Source organism: Pungitius pungitius, chromosome 9 (assembly GCF_949316345.1).
Source record: "Pungitius pungitius chromosome 9, fPunPun2.1, whole genome shotgun sequence".
NCBI classification, from domain to species: Eukaryota; Metazoa; Chordata; class Actinopteri; order Perciformes; family Gasterosteidae; genus Pungitius; species Pungitius pungitius.
Window position 1 is genome coordinate 12,917,803 of NC_084908.1, and position 21,769 is coordinate 12,939,571.

A 21,769-nucleotide genomic window follows, 5' to 3' on the forward strand; every position below is an offset into this window, starting at 1 on the left:
CTCCCTGAGGAATGCTTCCAGCACCTTGTTGAATCTATGCCACAAAGAATTGAGGCAGTTCTGAAGGCAAAAGGGGGTCCAACCCGTTACTAGCATGGGGTACCTAATAAAGTGGCCGGGGAGTGTAGACTCCAAGATGAATTTCTCAGATCATTTTTTCAGTATTGACCCCTTATTGACATCACCGCTTAGAGGAGTGCTGAATGTGCTGAATGTTCCCCAGCGTTTTGAAAAGGATTTTTTCTACTTCTGGATGTTTCCATTGTTCCAAAATACAGATATATTAACAGACAACCACAGTAAATCATTGTCTGATTGCAGATTCAAGCTTCAAATGAAAGAGACCCTGACCCTTTCCTTCACCTTCATCTCATCCAGATGGATTTTCATGGATAGCTCTGACGACCTTGCCTGGGTACACCCACTCCACAGAATGGAGTTGACATTTCTGTTTATAGTCAGTCAAGGGGCAGCCTGATGATGTCTCTTTGTACACGTTTGGATTGTGAATTGGGCAAAATACTGCTTCTGCTGTTCAACAGGTGACAGGTGAGGTTTGTCTCCTCTTCAACTTGTCAGTAACTAAATGTGCATTTTAATATTTGGAGATTTGGATTTGCTATTGTAGGACAACACAATACATTGACACATTTGTTTTGCAGTCTACAACCGTGAAGAGTCGCCATCATTAGCTGTACCTCCCTCCTCCTGTAGCGAGACGCTGTACAAAAGCTGCTGATTGAAATGAAGTGCTGGAAACCTGTGGCTATGGTTTGCCGTTTTTTTAAGGACCTAAAGGATCTACATTAGCAAGTGAGGACACTCTGAGGATTATGCTATTTTTGGTTCACATAGTCAATTTACTGTTACTACTAAGATGTTTACCACTTAGCTCTTGGGGGCTTGTAGGTGGTGAAGATGTTCACCCCTTAGCACTTAGGGGCCTTACAAGAACCATTATGATAATAACCTTTTCTCAGACTGCCAGTACTTTAGTGCTCACTCTTTAATTGGTTGTAATACTATAAGCTGTCAACATTAAATGAACAAACCTAGAGTTGTTATGGCAGCTGAGTAAACAAACATCTACTGTACGTCTACCAGCTGAAAACATACATTCTGCTGATTGAAAGGGAAAACCTGTAGTTGCTAATCTTTGGGTTTGTCATACTTCTTTTTTTCTCTTATGTTATTGTTTTAAGTGACACAGTAATATAAAACGATTATTGCAGCTCTTACAAAGTGGTAGCATTTATTGTACCATAACACCACTCGTCTAAGGAACAATGCCATGGTTACTTATGACTGCAGCGAAGGCAGAAGCAACACAGGGACGAAGTTCACCAAACATCAGATTTTAGCGGGAAAATGCTGTTAGTTTTTTCACATAACCCATCAGTCAGTCCCTATTTTTTGAGTGTTCATCACTGTAACCATGGCAGCGAAGGTTGTCTTTCCATGAGAAAGCACAACAATGCTTTCCTTTGTAGTTATTTAACCCAGAACATAATGTTTCTCTAAACTTAACCAAACCGTTCAGTGTCTAAACATAACCACTCCTTTGCCATAGTGTTTACCCAAACGGGCGCGCGCGTATTATCTAATCTTGCCGGAAGTAGCATGTGATCAGAAAACTGTTGTAATTGATCCAATTAAAGCACCATGAAAGGTATTTCAAACCTTCAGATCCCTCACTTCACAGGCACAATCACCCTCAAAATATAGAAAACCTGTGAATGTGATGAGGTATTTTTGTAGAGTCATTTACTTTGAAGGGGGAATGGAGGATAATCGGTTTAACATTTAATCAGTAATGCACCAGGTGAATCTGAGCCAAAACCCTCCCGCATTGCAAATGAATGCCAACATGTGATCACACATTCTTTTGCTAGTGTCCACTTCCTCTATGGACATCGTACCAACCTAGTGAGATATTTACATTCAAACACAGCAAAGCAGTTCATTTATTTTAATTTATTCATTTTATTTTTTTGAAAGCCAGGTACAAAATGTCAACTTGAGGTTTCTTCCCGCTGTATCACCCTGTAGTTTCACAGAAATAAATTGAACCACGTAATTACATTTATACTGCTGTCTGCATAATTGTCTGGTAGTTAATTAAAAACGAGGGGAAATTAAATCGGTTCTGTGAATTCCAGTTGCACAGTAAGGTGAGGACAAATAGGGGGCTCATGGGGCTGCATAGTGGATTACTTGGATTAAGCTGATGCTCTATAAAGGGACTTTGTTTTTAAGGCATTGTTGATCCTCCTTTAAGCTCTTTTTCTTGGCCAAATCCTTCAGAGGTAGACATTTCAAAGATAATCAATAGACCAGTCAAATCTGATGCAACTTACTCCACAAGTTTGAACCTCACGGACAACGTCTCCAAAGTTATTGTTAGATCTCCAAAGCAAAGCCATTTCCTGCAAACCGCACAATCACATGACCACAGACAGGACATGAACCCCCTTTTGCACACAAATACAGATCCTTTTCCTGGAAACAGTACAAAATGGCAAGATTACTCTCCTGCTGTATTAATAAAACATAAAATAACATTAAGACCTAATTGATCCAGGGGGAATTACTGGCAGCATATGAAATAGAATGTGTACAAAAAAGAAATACATCCCATTACCAGCTGCAATATTAAACATAGGTAACCACAAAGCATAACAAAATAATGATTCAATATACATTAACCCGAACTGGGCTATTCATCCCAATGAGAACTTTCACAAGCGCTTCTAAAAGAGCCTATGGTGCTATTTAAGGTCTTTCTTTATATGAGATCGAAATTTTGAACAATGTCAAATGTGATTCAATATGTAGAATTCAGGTTTAGTCCCCATAATAAAAATGATCTAATCAAAACTTCCCTTCAGGGGAAATCAGTGTTTTTGAAAGGGGAGACAACTGTGGTGAACCAAATACCCTTTGCTGTTTAATTGGTTTTCCAGTCCAGACTTTAATGACTAGTTTTCTTGAAACATTGATTGTTGTATTACTTAAATAAATGATCTACTTCTTCCAACAATCCTGATATCATGTTGCAAAGGAATCCAAATTCAGCCTGTTTCCTACACCAAAATACTCATTTATAAAGTCTCAGATTTAATTTCAATAACCTACCCTTTACAAATAGTGATTTATTTTTTCAGTGATGGGGAGAATAAATGTGTAAAAAGACATGTTAATATCTTTGCTCTTCAGACGCTTTTACACAGTGGGCTTACTCCTCCAGAGTGTGAGTCACAGAGCCGTGACTCAGTCACAGAGTGGAGGTTCAGTTACTAATGGGCTCATCAGGAGAACAACATATATAATTTTTCCAATTACATATGATGACGTATATAATTATCAGCTAATTTTTTGTGAAAAGGATTAACAGTATATATTTCCCGTGATTACATTCGCTGCTGTATACAATCATCAGACCTCATGTTTGTTCTGTAAAAACAGTTATTCCCAAAAAAGAGTTAGGAGGACCCTTGTCATTCTTAACAGTAAACAGAATGTCAAATAAACAGAATTGTGAGTGTGTGTTACCATAGGAGACCTTTGCAATGGAATAAATAGACATTGAATTGAATTGGTTCAAGCTGGGTGTCTTCAAAAAATGCTTTATTTGAACAGATGTAAAAGTTTGCAAACAAAACTACAGACGAAATACTACGGACAGGATGCTGATATCTGATGATATCTGAAGTTAACAAGTGAAGCCTGGGAACCTGTGTGTATTTAGTACATATCTAGAAAATGAGTCTGAGGCTGAGAGACAGAGTCAGAGGAGCAAAACCTCTCTGGAGTCGGGACAAAAACCCTCTTCGTCGATGATATCATTCAAACCATCAGCATGCAACTAGTTTATTCTAATTTGTAAAACAAATGTTACAGCAAAATAAAAAGTAAAACTTCTTTGATGATGAACTTTAGTTTCTTAATACTCCTCTTTGGATTGCTCGACCCAAACGTCTGAAGAAGAATTTTATCATTCCTAACCCTGGAAGAGATAGAGACATTTCTTTTACAAAAAGTATTATATGCTTCATCACGCACATATTCCATCAATCTGTTTGTTTTATCCACTTGCTTTGCTTGGGGACAAGGGTTCTTTTCCCAGCATGCAAGAGGTGAAAAGTAACAAGTCACCCTGGGGCTCAAGGTCCAGCACGTGGGCCACACCAGATCAATATCTGCTAGAGAAACACATTAACTTCTAGTGGATTTTTGGGCTGTTATGTGTTTGGAGCTGCTGTGTGGAAGCGATGGGCAAAATGTATGCTTCAAAGTGGTGTGATTACATTTTGATCACGGTACCATATGGAGCAGCATGTAGTTCCCTCACAACATCAAGGCTGCCCAGCTTGATTAAGCAGCTGCACTTTTGATCCTTGAATTCAGACTTGATAAACGTCTTCTTGATATTCCCCCTAAATGTTTCTTCTCTAAAAGGAAAAGTTAACACTCATGAGCATATTTTGAATAAAAAACATCTAGTTCTTATATAACTTTGAAATGTGATTGAGAAGATTAAATATATTTTAATCAAATTAGCTTACATTAAAATAGATTGTATAGAAAGAAAAGGCTAATCCCCTGAGTCAGTGTCTTCAAGACGGAAATATCTAAAAAAAAATATGGGCTGCTTTGCCATACAATTTGAGACAAATTAACACAATTAACTGCATCTTGATATATGCGGCTTCTTCAAGCAACACCATGAACTTGACATGTTTAACCCTCCTGTTGTCCTCATTTTCTGTATACACCCCGTGTCCTCCGGGTCAAAATGACCCGTCTTCACTAAACCTCTCATATAAGCAGCTTAATTTAATTTTAAACACCAAATTTCAACTTGCTTGAAGAAACAACTTGTCATTCACCACAAAATGTGTTAAGAAAAGAAAAAACTGTAGAAAAAGGAGTTTTTATTCATCCAATGACTCAGTTTCTCATTTTTTCTCGTGAACAATTTAAGAACAAGTCTGAAAAAATGTACCACAATGAACAATACAAACATGAAAAATAACATAACCCATTCAACTAATTGGCACATGTAGGGCAGTATGCAAGTGCACAGCCTTTGCAGATATACTCACCGGCCACTTTATTAGGTACCCCATGCTAGTAACGGGTTAGACCCCCTTTTGCCTTCAGAACTGCCTCAATTCTTCGTGGCATAGATTCAACAAGGTGCTGGAAGCATTCCTCAGGGAGTTTGGTCCATATTGACATGATGGCATCACACAGTTGCCGCAGATTTGTCGGCTGCACATCCATGATGCGAATCTCCCGTTCCACCACATCCCAAAGATGCTCTATTGGATTGAGATCTGGTGATTGTGGAGGCCATTTGAGTACAGCGAACTCATTGTCATGTTCAAGAAACCAGTCTGAGATGATTCCAGCTTTATGACATGGCGCATTATCCTGCTGAAAGTAGCCATCAGAAGTTGGGTACATTGTGGTCATAAAGGGATGGACATGGTCAGCAACAATACTCAGGTAGGCTGTGGCGTTGCAACGATGCTCAATTGGTACCAAGGGGCCCAAAGAGTGCCAAGAAAATATTCCCCACACCATGACACCACCACCACCAGCCTGAACCGTTGATACAAGGCAGGATGGATCCATGCTTTCATGTTGTAGACGCCAAATTCTGACCCTACCATCCGAATGTCGCAGCAGAAATTGAGACTCATCAGACCAGGCAACGTTTTTCCAATCTTCTATTGTCCAATTTCGATGAGCTTGTGCAAATTGTAGCCTCAGTTTCCTGTTCTTAGCTGAAAGTAGTGGCACCCGGTGTGGTCTTCTGCTGCTGTAGCCCATCTGCCTCAAAGTTGGACGTACTGTGCGTTCAGAGATGCTCTTATGCCCACCTTGGTTGTAACGGGTGGTTATTTGAGTCACTGTTGCCCTTCTATCAGCTCGAACCAGTCTGGCCATTCTCCTCTGACCTCTGGCATCAACAAGGCATTTCCGCCCACAGAACTGCCGCTCACTGGATGTTTTTTCTTTTTCGGACCATTCTCTGTAAACCCTAGAGATGGTTGTGCGTGAAAATCCCAGTAGATTAGCAGTTTCTGAAATACTCAGACCAGCCCTTCTGGCACCAACAATCATGCCACGTTCAAAGTCACTCAAATCACCTTTCTTCCCCATACTGATGCTCGGTTTGAACTGCAGGAGATTGTCTTGACAATGTCTACATGCCTAAATGCACTGAGTTGCCGCCATGTGATTGGCTGCTTAGAAATTAAGTGTTAACGAGCAGTTGGACAGGTGTACCTAATAAAGTGGCCGGTGAGTGTATTTCTTACACCTGCAGCACACCGTATGTGTTTTACAGTCTTTCTTTTGAGGGCAGAACTGACATCTCTTCCTCTTACTTGCCTTAGCTGGGGAAGTGGCTGTGGTAGCTGGATCCTCAGGTTGATCAGGAGTTCCTGCACTCTGAATAGCTTTTACCACTGCGGCTGAGGCTTCTGTGCGGGGGACGTGCTTCCTTCTTTCAATCAGTGGAGTCACAAGTGCCTTTCCTACCTGCTCCAGGAACACCCTCCTCTTGTTCTGCTTACGAGACATCCAGGTCGGGTTGATCTCTCTCCAAATCACAAAGGCATTGTAGGAGGAAACATCAATGATGTTGTGGAAGATGACCAGGGGCCAGCGGGCAGTCATCCTTCTGCAGCTGTATGTTCCAATCCCCTTATCTAGGTTGTCCACACCTCCTTTGTTCCGGTTATAGTCTAGGATGATGACTGGCTTCCTGTCTTCACGATCGCTAATGTCACCGTCTGTGTGCAGTGTGCTCAGAAGAACTACATTCTTGTTTTTCTTTGGGAGGTGAGAAACAAGAGCAGTGGTGGGAGTGAAGGCAAACTTCGATGAGAAGACCTCTCTCTCCTTTGATGCAAGCAGTGCAGGTGGGAGTGAAGGCTTGTTCTTTCGAACTGTACCAACCTTGGTGATCTTCATCTTCAGGAGCTGCTGTCCAAGTTCATAAGAGGTGAAGAAATTGTCACATGTCACATTGTGACCCCTCAGTCCCTCTGTCACATCAAGCACAACTCGCATCCCCTGGTTCTTCTCTGGGCATCCACTGGTCAGCTTCCCGGTATAAACTTGCATTTTCCAAGCATAGCTTGATTTGGCATTGCAAGCCACCCATGACTTGATCCCATATTTGGGAAGAAATCCCAAAAGATATATTGTGTTGTTTACTTCTGGAACTGATTGATCTGAGACACAACTAAAACATTGTAACATTCTGTGGTGTTTGAAAAACTCTGTGACCTTGATTTCAACTCTATTTGCCTCATGGGTCATTTTGACCCGAAGACCACCTTTGTACATTTTTTTGTACAGCTTACATGGAAATGTGAATAAAAGCAACATTTCACTTTTTCTACTATTGGGGCCAATCTAGGCAAAGTCATAAAATTTCAAGTGAAAAAAATATCGTTAAGGGGGATTTTTGGGGGTTTTTAACACAGTGTCGGGTCAAGACAACAGGAGGGTTAATGCGTCTTTGGGACAGAGAGGGCGCGCCGTTAACCCTCACGACTACCTAAAGTCTTGTCTTGATGTGTTCCTAAGCAACACATCTAACCCATAACTGGGGTTAGTAAAGGATTTTTTTTTCTTTTTCTTGTTGTTTTTTTGTGAAATGGCTCAAAATCTGTTGGATGGTCACAGACACACATATTCCCCTCAATAGAAACAGAAACAGCCATTACTGTTTTTTTTCTCTTTTCCTCTGGTGCCAATCAATCGGTTACTGGTTACCTCCCTTGTGGGGGCTGCTTTTACATATGCCAAATGGGATGGTCCAATCAATAACTCACGATTATAAACAAAGTGGACGGCACACGTGTTTTCATTCTGAAATATTACATTTACTCAAAAGGTTTACATATTTCAAGATTGAACATACTGAGGCATGGAATCAAATGAATTGAAGCAGAGGCCATAGAGAGAGGGATGCATTAGTCTAACATTTACTCCTCTAAGCTAAAGATAAACGTAAAACAATTATTTTAAACTACTTCTCATCTTGTGAGGAAAGAGTCTGGAACACAATAAAGGGTTTAAAAATGATAAGTAATATTCTTTGACGTCGTCATGGTAACGTGACATGTTGTTGCGTGTCCTATTCGTATTTACAACATTTCAAGCCCCCCACAATCTCTCTCAGATCTTAAAATAAATCTATTCCTTCCTTATCCATAAACTAAGATGGTTTCAGAATGAAACCAAATTGATGTCCCTTTGCTACCATCTTCTGGACCAATGGAAACACAGCAACTGTTCTTTGGATTTTCTAAATTGTTACACACTACACTGGTTGAAAAATACATTTGAATGATAAAAGGGATGAAATTAATACGTATTTTGACTCGACCATTTTTCTATAAATTACTGAAGTTAACATATTTTGTATTTGTATTTGTTTATTTATTTGAGCAGTACACATGGTGCTCAAAAGGAGTGGACTGAAGCAAAAGCTTATGAGAGCCCACCCCCAAGTACAATAAAATAAATTAAGTAACAATAATAAAATCAAACAAACAAAAAGTAAAAAATAAAAAAGAACATTTCTGAGCATTTCAAACAGCTACATTTCAAGCATTCATTCATGCTCCCCCTAGTGGCAACACATTTCTTCTTGTCTGTATATTTCAAAAGTCTTTGGTTTGTATTTAACTTTGAACAGGTTGATGTTTGGACATCGTTTCAACTCCATCTCCAGTTTATTCCACAATTGTACACCATTAACTGTTGGACTGAAATTTTTCAAAGTTGTGCTATGTTTCTGAATCCTAAAGTTTAATTCATCACGTAATTCATAACAGCCAGTACGTTCTTGGAACCTTCTTTGTATTTGGTTTGGTAACAATTTATACCTTGCTTTGAATAACATCTGTACAGTTTGGAAGTCAACAATGTCACAAAACTTCAGGATCTTTGAATTTAAAAATAATGAGTTTGTGTGGTCCAAAAACCCAACTTTATGAATTACTCGGATAGCTCTTTTTTGCAACAATACTATTGGTTTAACTGTGTTTTTATAAGTACTACCCCAAACCACAGTACAATAATATAAGTAGGGCAAAATCAGAGAACAATATAAGGTATGTAGAGCTTTGATGTTTAAAATGTGCTTTGCTTTTGCTATTACTGAAATGCTTCTAGAAATTTTCGTAGATATATATTTAATGTGAGATTTCCAAGTAATTCTGTCATCAATAATCACACCAAGGAATTTGATTTCCTGCACTTGCTCGATGACAGCACCCTCTATCTGAATTGCTTCCTGAGCATTGGAATTACAGTTGCCAAATATCATCATTTTGCTTTTACTCAGATTTAGAGATAATTTATTTAGTTTGAACCACTTGTTGACACTTTTGAGTTCCCAGTTAACAATCCGACACCGCTGCTGTAAGTCGTCTCCTGATGCAAAAATATTTGTATCGTCAGCAAACAAGATAAATTTAAGTACTTCAGACGTTTTACAAATATCGTTAATGTACATATTAAACAATTTCGGGCCCAGAATAGAACCTTGAGGTAAACCACAGACAATTTGTCGACAACTCGACTGATAACCACCAATTTTCACACATTGTTTTCTATTTTTTAAGTAACTGGTAACCCACTGTAGAGCTACCCCCCTAATTCCATAATGTTCTAGTTTATTAATTAATATATCATATTTTATTGTATCAAATGCTTTGCTCAGGTCAATAAATAACCCTATTGCACATTTCTTGTTATCTACAGCATTAGTTATTTCTTCAGTTATATCAAAGAGCGCGTGTGAGGTTGAGTGATTGTTCCTAAAACCAAACTGATTGTCCGAGATTAAATTACACCTTTCGATAAAGCTGTCAAGTCTAGAGTTAAAAACCTTTTCTAAGATTTTAGAGAATTGCGGAAAAAGGGAAACAGGCCTATAGTTTGTAAAGAGATGTTTATCTCCTGCTTTGAACAGAGGAATTACTTTTGCCACTTTCATACTATCCGGAAATTGTACAGTTTGCAACGATAAGTTACAGTTACAGTTACTTTCAATAACAGTTTTTAAAGTTTTCATGTCCATGTCATGGTAATCTGTTGAGGTCTTATTTTTACACCTTTTAACAATGTCCAGTATCTCCTTTTCCTCCACAGGACTGAGGAACAAGGACATAGGATTTGTGTCTATCAGTTTGCTTCGAAGCAACATGTCATGAATCAACTTTGGATAAAGACAATGAAGGCAGAGCTTCAGGTAGAGCTAAATGTGTGAGGAGTCAAATAGATTTTCTTTTTAATATGTAACAGCTCGCACAAATAAAAAACGTTTTCTTTTTTCTTTTAGTTCATATTGACGCTGTATGTAGTGTTGGATTCAAAACACATTCCATTAAGACATACAAAAAACTTGCTGGTTTGCATACTGGAAAATGCCACTGCATCACATCTTTGCATTTTTGGCTTACTAAATATTGGGACTACTAAACTGCTAATCCCTTCAGCAGAGACACAATGAGCAAACCTAAAGTATCCTATGGCCTATTTTAAAAAATTGCTGAAACAACTATAAGATTACATCCGCCTTTGGCTTTATAAGTACCCTAATTATCACTTAACATATTAAATTATACAGGATACCGCCGCAAGCCAATATTTTAATTGGCTGTACAATTATACTAGTAGATCAATATCTCCAAAGCCAGAAACCTCCTTATACCCCACTTCAAAATACTCAAATTGTTCTTTTAAGTCTGCAGGTGTGGAATGTTCTGGATTTGAAATTTAAAAATATCCTGAAAATTGTTTGTTGCTCATAATTATTTATGACACTGCGGGGACATCTGTTGATTAACCCTTGATATTACATTTGAATGGAAAAACTAATTGCAAAACATGTTAACTAAATGTACATTTGCTGCAATAGTTTTTTCAGTGGCTGATTCTTTGATGAGTTGTCTTCTTTGAGCGAAAAAAGCTGAAAAAAGGCCTATGTGATATATTGCAAAATAATACAGTTTCTATCTCATAAATGTTCATTTATGCCTCCCTGTATTCTAGTTGTTCAGGACCAAATCTGTAATTTATCTTTCCCGAGGGAAATTTATTTTACACTCTTTCTTTTATATTATGACTCAATATGCATTATTTAGAGAATGATCAAGAGATTTTTTATTTTGCGCAATTTTCTTTAAATTGATAAATCACCTCCAGAGCTAAGGATTAATCATCAGGATGAAAAAACGTATCTCTGTCTGGAGATAAACTTGAAATATTCCAAAATCTGAAGTTGTGCTTAAAATCCTTACCTTTATTTTTTGTTCTGTTTTTAATTTTCAAATATGAAATAAATCAACACATTATTTTCCATCTGAACAACCTGTCTAGTCCTTTTATAATTTTGGATTATAAAAAAAAGGAACAACCTGTGCCATGATTTACCGATGCAATACGAGCATTATTATTCAAAATAATTAATTCACACAATTACAAAAAACCATACAGAAAATACAGAATTCTAAAATCTCCACAGCAATGTCATCCACTTGGGTTATGCACAAACACAATCTACACACATTTTACTCAAAGACAAAATTCTTGATGTTTTTTTGAAGGAACACAAGCTCCGCCCCTAGGGGGCGCGCCACTGCTCCGGCCCCATCAGCTGCTCTCCCAACCCTTGTCCTACGTCACGCTCTCGGCTGCGCTCGGTCCTTCTTCGTGTCTCATCGGCATTCCTGTGCGATCCTCCAGCAGCAGCGGCACGCGCATCTTAGTAGAGAGGACAGGACGCCATGAGCTCGCATCGGGTGGGATGAAGGTGATGTTCTGGTAGGAACCCCCCCCCCCCGGCCCCCGCCCCCCTCCTACCCTCCCCCCCCCCCCCCCCCCGCTGCCGTAGGCTGATGTGGCGTCGCGGGAGGAGGTACACCACCATGGAGCTGCTGTTCGTGGTGACACTCTTGTGGAGCGAGGCGCTTTGCGGATCTCCGAGCGTCCAGATCGGTAGGATTGTCTTCTGTGTCATCGCCCCCCCACGGCGCTCATCTTCACATCGCACGTCCATCCGTCCGTCCGAACTGTTCTCACCGATGGCTTTTCTCATTTCCCCCAAGCCATCATCGCCCCCCCCCCCCCCCCACCACCACCACTTCCCGACATCCCCGTGTCTTCCTCCTTCGAAAATGGGCCTGATCGTATTTCTGTCCTCCTTGTGTGCCGAGAGGCCTCCTGGCTGCTGCAGTGTTCTAATTATTCAACGATTTCATCTTTTATATTTGTGTATGTGCCTGTATGCGTGTGCATCTCGGTACCAGTGCATCGTGCGTGCGTGCGTGCGCGTGCGTGCGTGCGTGCGTGCGTGTGCTTGCATATGTGCGGGGTGCTGTTCGTCTTCAAGGTGTTGCTTGCACAGCAAACTGGCACAGGGGCTTAAGCCAGGTGACCGCTCAATAATTCAAATCCAGCACTCCTGAGCTCCACTCTGTGCTGGACTGCATACAACCCCTGAAACAATGGGATGGACTTTCAGACAAATGCAATTACTTTCAGATGTATTCATAGACTATTGTTCGAGACACATTACTGTATTTTTCTATTGCTAGAATTAGATTTGACTATACAGTTATTATTTACATTCAAATCATTTCAAAATTGGTCACTTTACTGTGTTGCTTTTTCAATCATTCCACATTAAAGAGGTTGTCAAATTTAAATTGTGTATCTCTTGTCAACAACTGTATTTCTAATGAAATTCGTAATACTTGAATGACTGAAGATGGATTCATCGTATTATCAAGTATTGTTTAACCGAAGCCTTATTCCTGTGCCATTGACCCCATTAGTCCAAAGTCTGTCAATACGACTAACGCAAGGATGTGAGACGTATCTGTTTACTGGATCCACCTGAAGTGCATATATACGGGTACCAGCCATGGAGCTCTGTGGGCCACACTTACATAGAACTATTGATTCCAACCTTGATCACTGCGGTTCTGAATAAAACAGAGATGTAATCCTATTGCCATCTGCTGTACTTTGTATTCCAGGCGTGGGAGTCGGTCGCACATAACGCACAGTCGTAACAGTATAAATCAGGCGTAAGAGCCTCGGTGGCGACTCTGTGAAGCTGCTGAGTGATGTTTTGAGCTAAATTCTAACGACATGATGCTAATGGCACCCAAGACAATAACATGCTGACTTTTATTTGCTGCAGCTCAGTGTTCATGTATGCTAATATTTGCTAAATATCACTAAACAAAAAGTGCCCCTGTGGCTGATGGGAAGGTCATTTTTCATCAAGTCTTTGTAGATGGCCCGACATGAAAAGGAAAAACGATTACCATGGTCTTTGCAACTTGTCCTCAGGGGAATGTTAATGTCTATACCAACATCATAAGCAAGCTGTCCAAGAATGCAAACTTTAATATTTAAGGTCTCATATTCTGCAAAATGTACATTTTCTTAACTTTCAAACATGAATCCTAAATAATAATAAAAACTATGTGTGACCACCACACCTGCTACGGCCAACTTCAAATGTGGAAGCCATTTTTCTGCGCTGTTAATGTGGCTTTTGGTGTAGGTGCACAGGCTGGAGAAACGCACACTGAGATAGTCTTTGTGGACATGAAGCCTCGTATGAAGGCAGATGAATAGCAACAGTAGTGGTTACCGTTTAGTGAAACTGGAACGCAGCTCAACTGTTTTTGTTTACATGAAGGACCGTCTGCCCGGTGGTCTGTTTTGTTGCTGCTGTGTGAATGTGTGTGTGTGTGTGTGTGTGGAGTGACTTGATGGAGCGCCCTGGAGGGACACATGTGAAAAACAAATGGCCAAACTGTCTGCAGTTTCTAAAAAGAAAATTTGATTCAGTTGCTTGGCAACCATATGCAGCTTTAATTAGCTCCCAGTCACTGACGTTCTCAGGCCTCTGGGACAAGGAAGCTTGGCTCTCTTGAGAGGCTTGAGATAAAATTACTCTTACTGGCTATAGCAGCCACCTGGACTGTGGTTATGAGTTGAAAGGATTCGTCCCAATTCACAGATACAATGTAATTTAACCAGTTTCAGTTTTACATACACTTACATACACTTCTATACTGGATTCTATTCTCCACAAAGTTACTCCCCATGTCAAATGATCAATTTCTTCCTCCATATTTGATGAAGCGATATGTTATCAGTATTTATACAGTGTGTAGCTGTTCACTACACAGATGATGATGTTGTAGGTAACAATAACTTCTCCTCCTCCTGTCACAATTACTATTGCACAGCTTGATGTTATTGCATGAAAGAATAATGTAAACAGATTCTTTCATACGTTTAAAAGGTGATCCGAGTGACTTTATGCTCGGTACTGAAGCCCCTGTCTGGTTTGGGGTCCTTGAACCCAGCAGACTCTCCTCGCAGAATGAGTAACCAGGATGACCTCCGACCGGAGAGCTCCCTCAGCATCCGTACAGCATCACTTATTGTAAGTCGCTTTGGATAAAAGCGTCAACTAAATGACATAATCCGACACAGCTTTTGTACCAGAAAACCTTTAATGATGGAGCACGTTTACATCAGCAGTTATGGCTTGCCTGTTTTTATCATTATGTGCACCCAGATCATATTTCATTGCATAAATAAAGGGCTTAATTTGTAAGGAGGGTTTTGGAATTTTTGAAGATTGACCAAAATGACCTCATTCTGCCAACTCCACCATGTGGTTGAGCTGAGGGAAAATTGTTTTAATTTGAATGGTTACATTGTTTCTGAAGCCTGACCTTCCAAAGTTAAAACCTGTAGAGCTTTAGCAGAGTATGTTAGCACCTGATTAACTATGTTAGCACTCCCATGTATATGCCAGGTGATGTGTTAGTTTCTATCTTTAGATTTTTAACACGGCAGCTGAATTAGTTTGACATCCTGGATATATCCTTCAAACACATGCTATAGTCTGTTTCTGAAATGTATTTTTATTTGTGAGATATTTATTAAGAATGTGCAGTCAGTTACCTCCATGGTCGCTCTGACAGCTTTACTGAGTCCCATCCAGACTTTCTGTGTATGGATTTTTTTCCTGTGTGCTCCCCTCTCCCACTCCCACTCGCCTCCTCTTTTTCTTTTTCCTCATCTGTCCCTCCCAGAGGTCTCCTGTCCTCTTCTATCCTAATGTTTGAACCATGGCTCGTCACATTCTATTGCACTAAATAAACATGTTTGTTTGATCGAATAGGTAGGTTCCCACTAACTAGAACAGATATTTATTATTTGACAGTCGGAATGAAGCACATTCTATAGCACGGAGTAAATCCAGAAACAACTCACTTAGCAATAGGTAGACCACATTGCACTGGAGTTGCTAGGCAACAGCCAGAATCCTATGAGAATACTAATTCTTGCCTGTTCCTGTACAAAGTTAAAAAATGAATTGCAATACATTCTGCATGGAGGAGGAGAACACAAAATGTGGATGAGCTGGGTGGAGGGAGGGCAACAGAAGCTGTACACACCACGGAGAAGGCTGTAGGAGAGGGGACTCACGGGGAGCCGAGGCCTCTGCGCTATAACCTGAAGTGGATTATAAAATGACTCCTTGAAAACCGACTGTGTGGGTGCTGCGTGGTTGTCTGCAGTACTTTTCCGCTTGTTTAAAGAGCCTCAAATGTGCCGATGTGAGCGTGAGTGTGAATGTGGTGGGCACGTGTGCTCGGGCTGTATGCAAGGCTAAACCCACTCAGTCCGCTCTTTTTTCCTATTTGATTTGGTTGTGATTCAACCAGGCTGCTGGTCATTTCAATGTGGTGGTAAACTGTTGTTTTGACTCAAATGATTTCTAATTGAATGCCAATGTGACGGTCTTTATATAATTTGACACAGCAGATGGTTTGCTTAAATAGAACCATCTCAGATGCTGTTACTGAAATGCTTGGCATTTGATTGGACAAACCATTTGTCAATCAGAACTCCTACCAGTTGGGAGAAAAGCAAAAATATATTTTCCATCACGGCATGACTGCAGATGCTTATAAGACACCGTTTACTTCAAGCCAGATGGTTGTGATGTGATATGTGACCCTGTGATGTTCACTTGACTTGATGTGGTGAGAATCCAGCTGCTTTGCAAGGGAACAATTTAAAGGCTTTAGATGAAAGGAGAAAACACTTCTTTGACCAAATACACCAGTTTCTACAATGATTGTGGTGTCTTCTTACTTTTAGCTTCTTTTCAATATCTACATCTCACAGAACTTCATTCAAATGATGTTTTTTTGTGTTTTTGATGCCTCTTGCCGTCATCCATGCTTCAGGACCACAAAAGCATAGAGGCTCCACCTGAACGGTTACTAATGCTGCAGGGTTAGGTTAGGCTAGGTCATTCTAGTCATTTATTGTACCCTCCCCCCAATTTACAAACATTGGGGTTTCCAGCGAGCTACGAATAAAGTAATTCATGCGATGTCCTGACAAAGTTAATGGTCGATTATTAATAGGGGCCTTGTTTCTGAAGACAGAAGCTCAGCGAGCATGCCAAGACTTGTCAGTCACAGAAGCCAATAACTCTGCCTCACTCTGAGCAGATACCAGCCCTGTATGGCCCCAGCCTCCCTTCTCTGGGCCAAAGATCGAGTGTGTGGAAAAATGACCTCATTCTGCCAACTCCACCACAAGTGGTTCAGCTGAGCTGAGGTAGAATTGTTTATATTGAAATTGCATTTTTTTCTTCCTCTGTTTTGAATTCTTCTTTATTGTCATCATCTAAACATACGGCGTTTGGCTCTTATTGGTTTGATAATATTCACTCTGCATATATTTTGGCGGATCCAAGAGTGTGTGTGTGTGTTTGTAACGCCTCCTTGCCAGTGCCAGCTGAGATAGGACACATCTAATGAATGTATGGATCGTGAAATTGTTATTATCCCCTCAATGTCTCTCTCTAATAATAATCCATAATGTTTGTTCCTTTCCTTTGTACCATCTCTTTTGGCAAAAAAGTTCATTGTTCTGTTGCATTAAGACTCTGGGGCTTTTTTCATTTGTGTTAAAATGAACAAAAATGCTGCGTGGGATATTCACTGATTCTGATACTGGTTCTCAGGGGCAAAGGACAAAGCGACTCAACTGTGATATGACTTCATTTTGATGTGCAGAGTATCCAGATTTACAGCAGTCTATTCTTTTAAATAGAATAGATCTGGTGAAAATGTCTTTCTAACCATGGTCTTGCTTGTGTTTCCGCCTCAGGTGGGTTATTCCCCAGAGGCGCAGACCAGGAGTACAGTGCATTCAGAGTTGGCATGGTTCAGTTTGGGATGGCAGATTTCCGACTGACTCCACACATTGATAACTTGGAGGTGGCCAACAGCTTTGCTGTCACTAACTGCTGTAAGTATCTTTCTTCTAAAATGAGCTTCATTAATTCTAAACCCGGTTTGAAAATCTCCATATGTTATTGCAACACAGGACTGCATTGTGTTTTGAAGCTGCTACCAATATCCTTACTTGATCTGGTGTTATTCTATTTAAAAAATACATTTAAAAAATATATGTATCAGCTTGATGTTTACATTCAACTGCAAAAACTGCAACGAAGAGCTTATTTAAATCACGAAAAGGTCCAGGGTAGCCCCGCTGTGGTGACTCTGGAACTGTGGTCCACCAACATGGTTGTTAGTTCCCAAACTCTCGTAGCTGAGGTCAGTAAAAGCAGCAATGTGGTCAAGAACAACGCCGGCTTCAGTGGAGAACGCTATAGAGACTCAAGGTCACCACTCAACGAAGCCTTGAGCACCAATGGCAGCCCCAGCTGCAGGGTGGAGGCCCGTATCATCACACTGGTGAAATAACAGAGCAATGGTGGTCACAACAGGGATTTGGATGACTTCCGGATCATTTTAAGAGAGTGTTTCCCATAGACTGCAGTCGAGGGCGGAGCCTTTTTGAGTTACAATTATGTTTATAGTAATCTCTATGCACTGTCTGTCTCTAAATCCATGTTTAAAATGCAGCTGTGGAGCAAAGAGTAGCGTTGAGAACGAGGACTCCAAGCATGCAATGGAGTCTGCCTTCATCAGTATGTGATGTAATGATGGCCTGAGGGTCAAAGCTCTGCTATTTGAGTACAGAGTATTGAGATAGCAGTGTGTGCATGTAGTCCTCTTTTTCTGCTGTCCACAGTCTTGTTTTGCATCTGCCACAAAAACATAAAGATCTTTGAGGAACCGTTTTGATCAGGAATACCTACATGTTTTAGGTTCCAATTTTTGATACATTGTTAAAGGAAATAACCACCACACCAACAGCATAAAATAAGATGGCAATGATTTCATGGAGCTATAGACAAACAAAAGGCTCTATCACAGTGTAAGTGCATGGCCACAAACACAGCTTCATATTGACATTTTTCTTGGTCGCCCTGAAGTTATTTTCTAGACTGGGCTGGTGGCATGTTGGTGTGTTGCTGGAGTGGAGGAGTAAATAGGCAAATAGCGCTTTTCTAGTCTTCCCACTACTCAAAACACGACATGTCAGTCACCTATTCACACACTCATTCACATTAACTAGCACACATGCTAGCTACTGAAGGAATTGTAGTCCAGTTAGTGAAAATCAAACTAAGTCTAAGTCTTTTTCTGAATTGATGGATTAGCAGCAAGGGGGAGTGGGTTTTATCAATTGGCCAGATCTACTGAGTGAACTTCTCAACCCTTGCGCACAAAAACATTTTATGATTTTATGCAGTTTCTTCTTCAGTGTAAACCACTGTTGCCGACAAACCGAAGGATCATAATTCACAAAGTCCCCTGACAAATTGCTAGCCAACTAAACCTTTTCCTTCTAACGACACCCTTCAGATCATCTGTTGCTATGCTAAGTATACCATGTTTTGATTTATTAGTTTATTTTTTTCCTGCATAATATATGGGATAGTCTCTGTGATGTCACCAATAGGAAAGCTCAAAGTGTAGCTCCACCCGTCATCTTCTTTACGGGTCAGCATGCTGCTTTTATTTGTGGTGCTATGGAGGCTTATAATGCAGATGGTTTCTCTGTGGAACATTGTAATGCAAACTACGACTTGCAAGTAGAATGTGATTACTGATACATCTCCAAAATAAAAGTCAATTCATCAACTTTTTATGACAGTTTTTGTGAAATTTGCTGTATTTTCTTTCACTATATACTCATAAGGGGAATTTTGCAGTCCCCACAAAACAAGTTTTTCTTTGAGGATAGTTAGTCTACATGACAAGATGTTATCTCGAAGCATCACTAAAGTTTCTAAGAAGACAACATAAACCTATGAATTACCACAGTATATAATACACACTAATGCAATATTGTACCCAGGGAGATGACAGTAGACATTGTATTTCTAGAGGAAGAACAAGGTCATTGAAGTGGGACAACCAAATATAGCTGTAGACACCTTTTTAAATAAAGAAAAGGGATATATGCTATGACATTACAGCCCAGTTTGACAACATATTAATATGACAAATATTAAAATGGAAAAAGACCCCTCTTTTATTAAGAATTGTTGAAAATAATTTAGGACTTATGATGGCATGCCTTCATTGGTCAAAATGTAAATAACCTATATGCAATACTTTTTTTCCAACTGATTATAATTTAGTGTTGCAAGTATCATACAATCACTTTTAGCCAGCTAAAAGGGTAGCAATGCTGACTTATTATATTATTTGATTGATGTATGTAGTTTCGCATTATGTACATGGTAAATAGACTGTACTTTTATTGTGCTTTTCTAGTCTTTAGACCACTCAAAGCTTTTTTCAACTACATGACCAAACAGAGTGCCTCCTCCCCATCAGTTACTAACATTCACGCGGCGTAGTCACTGCTTCTCCAAGAACACACCGATTTACGGATTAGCGGAGACGGGGTTCGAAGCGCCAATCCTTTGATTGAAGGACGGCCGTGCTCTCCCCCCAAGCTCAGTCACCCATAACCGTTGCTAGTATTTCACTGGTAGGATTTTGCTTTGGAATGTGCTCGTTAATAGAATGAAAAGAATCGGGGGGGGGGAGAGAAGTGTCCGTCATGTGTTAAAGACGATGTTTAGTGTGTTGTCCCACAATTCGTAGCTGGAAGCTTGCCTGCTGCAAATACCAACCTATAGAAAAGCCACCATCATCCACTCCAATTTGACAACCAGGCTCTCCTAGAGATGAGCACGTCGCAGGGTACAATAATGATGTTGAATTCCCCAAGATTCCCTTCTCGGGCCTCTTCTGTCCCACCTCTCTCCTGAGCTCAGATTATGGAAAACCATGTGGCGTCTGACTTTGAAGCTGTAGCATTAAAGAGTTCTGCACTCTGTTACATGTTATCTTCGGGTTTACTGTGCATCCCCAAACATTCACAGTCACTGTAAAACTATTTATAACCTTTAATCCTCTGTTTGTCGCTGGGTAATGTTTTAGTAAAATGTTTCTCTCGCTGTCTTTCTCAGTTTGCTCCCAGTTCTCTCGAGGTGTCTACGCCATCTTTGGCTTCTACGACAAGAAGTCAGTAAACACCATCACATCCTTCTGTGAGACATTACACGTCTCCTTCATCACGCCTTCCTTCCCAGCTGAAGGAATGAATCAGTTTGTTCTCCAGATGAGGCCTGACATCAAGGGGCCGCTGGTTTCACTAGTTGAGTACTACAAATGGGAAAAGTTTGCCTATCTCTACGACAGTGATCGAGGTAATACTCTATTGTGTATTATAGATTATGTGATCATATTGCTTTTGCTTTAAGCCGTACAATTATATTAGTGTATACATTGTGTGTCTTCTCAGAAAAATCCTATACAGAACAACTTTTAACACAAGTTTAATTTAAGGACCTCTTGATATTGTTTTTACATGAACAAAGATGGGAGTAGTAGGTTGCATTTCAGATTTAGCTGCAAAACAATGTTTTAATTCAACTAATCATTTTTGTTTAGGTCTTTCTACTCTACAGGTAATACTGGACACTGCAGCAGAGAAAAAATGGGTTGTCACTGCAATCAATGTAGGAAACCTCAAAGATGAGAGGAAGGATGAAGCCTATCGCTCGCTGTTCCAGGTACTGATTTTCTGCTCCTGCACAACACCTCACACAGTTTGTACACACGCCAAACCTTTTTAAACACCAAGATAAACAATCAAATTACTCTCTCCTTTATGTTTTTTTTTCATTTGGTTGGTATATTCCTCTAACTTATGTGAAGCTAAATTGCTAATTTGTACATCAGTGCCCAGAGGTGCAAGGGCCCATCTGCCACAACTCACAGGTTCAAATAAAACTTTACTGAGATACTTAATCAATTGTTAAATACCCTCGTTAAATAAACGCAAATGGTCATTACATAGAGAACTGAAAACATTTACAATATACAATTCAACGTATTATATATTATTGTATGTTGAACAAATTGAACAGTGTCCATTTTCCATGCTCTCTGTGCCAAGTGACACTGTCGCTTCCGGGAACAGCTTCCTTGATCATTCATTTACTACGGGTCTGTGAAAGAAAATGTGTTACCAATACATTATGCAGTAAGTGAAGGATTGTTTCAATGATTGGTTTCTGGGATTTTAGGGAGGTCCGCGCTGTGGCAGTTGGTGCAGTTACCAAATTGAAGTGACGAGAATAGCACAAAAAAACTTGAGCACAGCTTCCGAAGTCTGTCATTGAGGCGTCAGTATGCGGCGCGCAGCTGGATGAGTCACTCTCTGCTGCACCTCCCTGCAG

At 40.1% G+C, this 21,769-nt stretch overlaps 1 protein-coding gene across 4 annotated transcripts in view; it reads left to right on the top strand.

Annotated features, from left to right (window-relative positions):
* The first annotated feature begins 11,903 nt into the window (after positions 1–11,903).
* Positions 11,904–21,769, top strand: part of LOC119218641 (glutamate receptor 2-like) — a 33,808-nt gene continuing 23,942 nt past the window's right edge. For all 4 annotated transcript variants that reach the window (XM_037473233.2, XM_037473234.2, XM_037473230.2 and 1 more), the window contains exons 1-4: positions 11,904–12,033; positions 17,263–17,403; positions 20,495–20,734; positions 20,979–21,100. In XM_037473233.2, the coding sequence (XP_037329130.1) occupies positions 11,934–12,033; positions 17,263–17,403; positions 20,495–20,734; positions 20,979–21,100 (603 nt within the window). In that variant the 5' untranslated portion in view covers positions 11,904–11,933. The remainder of the gene's footprint in view (positions 12,034–17,262; positions 17,404–20,494; positions 20,735–20,978; positions 21,101–21,769) is intronic.